The 4,386-nt window shown below is 41.6% G+C and overlaps 1 protein-coding gene across 3 annotated transcripts in view; it reads right to left on the bottom strand.

The window, feature by feature from the left end:
- Positions 1-4,386, bottom strand: part of zgc:109889 (uncharacterized protein LOC553542 homolog) — a 49,871-nt gene that overhangs the window by 11,951 nt on the left and 33,534 nt on the right. For all 3 annotated transcript variants that reach the window (XM_042228357.1, XM_042228359.1, XM_042228358.1), the window contains exons 4-5: positions 1,462-1,615; positions 1,256-1,373 (exon numbers count right to left, since the gene is read on the bottom strand). In XM_042228357.1, the coding sequence (XP_042084291.1) occupies positions 1,256-1,373; positions 1,462-1,615 (272 nt within the window). The remainder of the gene's footprint in view (positions 1-1,255; positions 1,374-1,461; positions 1,616-4,386) is intronic.

Genomic DNA, 4,386 nt, shown 5'->3' with positions numbered 1-4,386 from the left:
GGGGGGGTTCAATGGTCACTCGAGCCGGCGAGAACAGCGGACTCCTGGCTTCATCGCTTTCAGAGCCCCGCCGTCTTTCACTACTCAGGTTAAACATGATATATAAGTCACTCAGATAACTTAAAAACTTTATTGTTTAGCTTTTTCAGTGTTTTACTTGTTGGGGAGTAAATCGTTTTGGTTGAGATTAAAGTTATTAGATTATATTAAATAAAACTTGATTAATCCCTCGGGTGGTTTTCACACAGCTGAATAAACGTCAAACAGAAAACTGATTAAACAGAAGTGTGAGACGGTCATGTCCTGTTATATTTTAGATAGCAAGGAGCAGACAGCTGAGTTTACTGGACTCCACCGAGACAGCGGTGACGCAGATTTGAAGGCTAGACCGTCCCATTTCACAGCCTCGCACTTCTGGCCTTCTCGGTCTTTGAAGGACCCGGCCCACGTAGACCGCGAAGGCCGGGTCCTCCGAAGGATGCGGCCTAGGTTTGGGACACAGCTTCAGACGCTGTTCATCTGCTATAGATATATATTTTTAGACTCGCCACTTCTTCTTCTTCTTTCCACTTGTCAAGTTTCCTCAAACTTTTTAAGGGACACACTGCACACCATGTTGAAATATGGGAGGACGAGGTGAAACAGCTATTAGCCACGGTCTTGCTGATTAATGCTAAAACACTTTTTGAGTTAGGTGCCTTTTCTGTTCTTGAATGATTCATAGGTCAGGGTTCAGTGGTCTAACAAACAAAACAAAATCCTCTAAAAATGGTCAGGTTCCACGTCTGGACTGAAAATGAGTGAAAAAGCAGACAATGTCCAAAGAAGAACTCTGAAAGACCTTCAGAAAGCCTGGAGAACTATTACTCAAGAGCACTTAAAGGTCTGGCTGCTTGGAAGAAAAATATAAAGCAATGAGTGGTGTCTCAAGAGTTTTACACTGTATGTAACTACAGCCAAATACGACGTTCGTATAAGTTCTCCCTCGATCACGTTGTTGTCTCTGGATAACCGGTCTGCTCAGCTGCTGCTGCATCGATAGCCGATTAAACAACCAAGCAAAGCTAAATGGAGAGTACAGTCAGAGAGAAATGAAACTGAAATAACAGCATAGATGGCACCACCGGGCAGGAAAATAAAAATTCGCAAAATAAAGCAGAAGATGAATTTCTTTAACCGTTTCTAGACCCACGGTGACGTACACCCAAACATACAGCGCACGCTCACAAACACTCGTTCGGCGCACACATCGTACCTTCTGCCGTCTCTTCTCTTTGCGCTTGTCCTCAGTGGCCTGCAGCATCTTTTCCTTCCACAGGTTGAAGAAGTAGGAGGGGTCGGTGTAAAACTTCAGGGCGTCCTTCTTGTCATCCCTGCGAGGAGGAGGAAGTGAAACTAAGAAAAAAAAAACAGCGGAGCTTGGTAAATTATCAATACTGGCAGAGAGGCTAAAAGACTTACCTATAGGGGGTGAGAATATTAAGTGGTGGAGGTTTGTCGCAGCGGTGGTACATCTCCACCACAGGGTTGGGCACAGAGGTCCTCGACACCACCTGCTGGTCCTGAATGGTACTGCTCTTAAAGGCCTTTCTCATGTTGATGTCCTGCAGAGAAACTGGAAACAGAGAAGGAGGACAGCATTAAATTATGATAAGCAAACAGAATGAAAAACAACAACACGGCGATTAAGCCGGCAGAGTCACAAACACTGGTGTTTGACATCATAATCCCCCAAAACAGCCGGTTTCAGCCACTAATTCCTTCATACCCTCGATTTTTTTTTTTAAACGCATGAATCAAAGCCAGGATTTGTGGCATTAAGAGAAAAAGAGCCTAATCTCTTGTTAGGGCTCTTAGAAAAAATTAGCACAAGTTTAGCAGATTTTTAATGCCAATTAATTCAAGCTTCAGTCTGATGGAGTGACCAAAGAAAACATCAACCTGGAAAATAAACTTTTTAAAATCTAGTTTAAGGAAAATTACGGACAATCCGAGTGAAAAATAAAAACAGATAATCATCAGAAAATAATAATTTTCCTCTTTTTTTTTTTTAGCTTCCTACAGTGGAGTTAATCAATCTTGTGTCACTGCTCACAGATAAAATGCATCTAATCACTTCCCATTTATCATACCCACTACACCATTACATCACACGTCACATGCTCTGGGCTGAATGACAGCGTGCGTCTGCTGGAGTTCTTCATTAAATAAAGATGATCTGCTTTTTATGAAGTCTAGACTCTATAAATATGCAAACATCTGCCGTTCTCAGTGCGTGTGCAGCTTCTGATTGGCCAATATGTTTTTCTACCAGCCACCAGGGGGCTCTGCTTATTCCAGGAGTCCTTTAAACACCGGACACGTGAGATTTGTGCGAATGTTTCATATTTTAAACCTTTATAACCTGAATCATGAAACAACTGCTAGAAAATGATTTTTTAAAAATTACAATAGAATTAAAAAACATTTAAAAATTAATTAAATATTAATTTGCATACACAAGTTTTAGTTTGTATCGTATTTGCTACATCCAGGATTTTCTTTTTCAATTTATTGCTTAAAAATGTTTTGTGCAATTTATTTATGTAAATTTCTATTTATGATTTATGATATGATAGCGAAACCCCCCTTTTTGTCAGTGTAAAGAAGTTTAACAACACATTTAAACCCTGAGATGTTTTAATAGAAGATAAGACAAATTTCAACAAGTCTCAGTTTTTCTACATGACAAATGTGTAAAATTACAGAAAGAGTTTCTTTAATAGTGAAAAACAGGGACTTTGCCCATGTCCTCATTTTAGGTTTGGCAGCGTTTTTAGCAGGTAAAGGCGAATGGCTTAATCAAGAATTGAGCTGTGGTTTGGGGAAGGCCTCGATGGGGACTGGTGTCGGCTCCTGGGCTCATGTACTAATGAGAAGTGAAGAAGTGAAAGAACTGAAAAAAGGGGGAACTAGAGTGGGGCACGAAAATGAGAACAAACAGCTTGTAGAACTGGGGGTGTCATATATGGACAAGACCCGGAAGAGGCGTGTTTGGAGGCGTGGTCCCGCTCCTGAAATTCACATAATTTATCTTCAATTACTTAACTAAATGGCTGTGGGGGAGGTCTTTGTCAGCAGGAAAAGCCGTAGAATTTATAAAAAGAACATTTCAAAGTCCCCAAATTTTTTCCAAAATACATCAGCAGGCTGCTGGGACAACTCTGGCCATTCACACCGAATTTGGACGAATTTCCTTTATTTGTTTGACTAATTTATAACTCTGATAAGTGGAAGAGAATGGATGGATGAAGAATCTGTATTTTGTTTCTCTTGCCTTAAAACATACGCAGGAAATAAGGGGTTAGCAACTAATCAAAGAAAATAATAATACTAATATTAATAATAATACTAGCCATCAGCCTCTTGGTAGATGCACATGTAGTATAAATGTGAAAATCCTAGCAGTTGACCTCTGATTGTGAGGTCAAGCTCGCCAGGATTTGAACTTGTCCCAGAATGTTAGCAAGTCGTCTCGTTCTTAAGTTACCGCAATCACAAACTTGGGTGTCCACCCGCCCACCAGCCCAGCAGGGTGCCGCCAAAACCCCGTCAGTATACAAACTGTTGCACTTCACTTTAACCTCATCGTTTCGACCTTTCCGTCGACAAATAAAACGGCACATGCTGCTCAAACAGGAGCCATAACACACTCAGAGCAGCTATTGACCCTCAATGGTAACTTTACACACACAGCTCTGACCTTGTTGAGATTTATGGGTTTATCGGTCGTTGAAAAGCGGCGTGGTAAATGTAGGAAACTGCTGAGAGAGGCAGGAGATGAAATGCTACGAGGCAAAGACGTCTAATTAGAACACTTCATTGTCAAGTAATTCCTGGAGTACATACTTATCAGCAGATGCTTCTCTAAACAGACACCGTTTGGATATGTGTGTATTTGTTTGCTACGATTCTGCAACCTATTGACGATCACTTTAGAAGTAAAACGGATAAACGGATCAAATACACGCACATCGTGTGCATATCGACTGATACAGAACATACAGCTTAAACGGTGTTTGAACTCGAACGCATACATACGCATGCACAAATAATAGGACAGCAGGGTCAGATTAGACTTGGAGCTTGTTGCATCAGCTCAACAAGCATCGCACACACACACACGCATGCAAACTGTGGCTGCATAACAACAGGAGGCTGGGCGGTGTGTTAAGTGTCAGAACGTGACACGTATGTGTGTCAATCCTGTGAGAGATTTATCACCGCTGCAGTGCTATCCAGGATCTCGCAGATGGCTAAACACACACACACACACACACACACACACACACACACACACACACACACACACACACACACACACACACACACACACACACACACACA

This window comes from Haplochromis burtoni, unplaced genomic scaffold (genome assembly GCF_018398535.1).
Source record: "Haplochromis burtoni strain Fernald_Lab_line unplaced genomic scaffold, NCSU_Asbu1 Contig_319, whole genome shotgun sequence".
NCBI lineage: Eukaryota > Metazoa > Chordata > Actinopteri > Cichliformes > Cichlidae > Haplochromis > Haplochromis burtoni.
The sequence above is the reverse complement of the archived record's forward strand: the minus strand, read 5'-3'. Positions and strand labels throughout refer to the sequence as shown.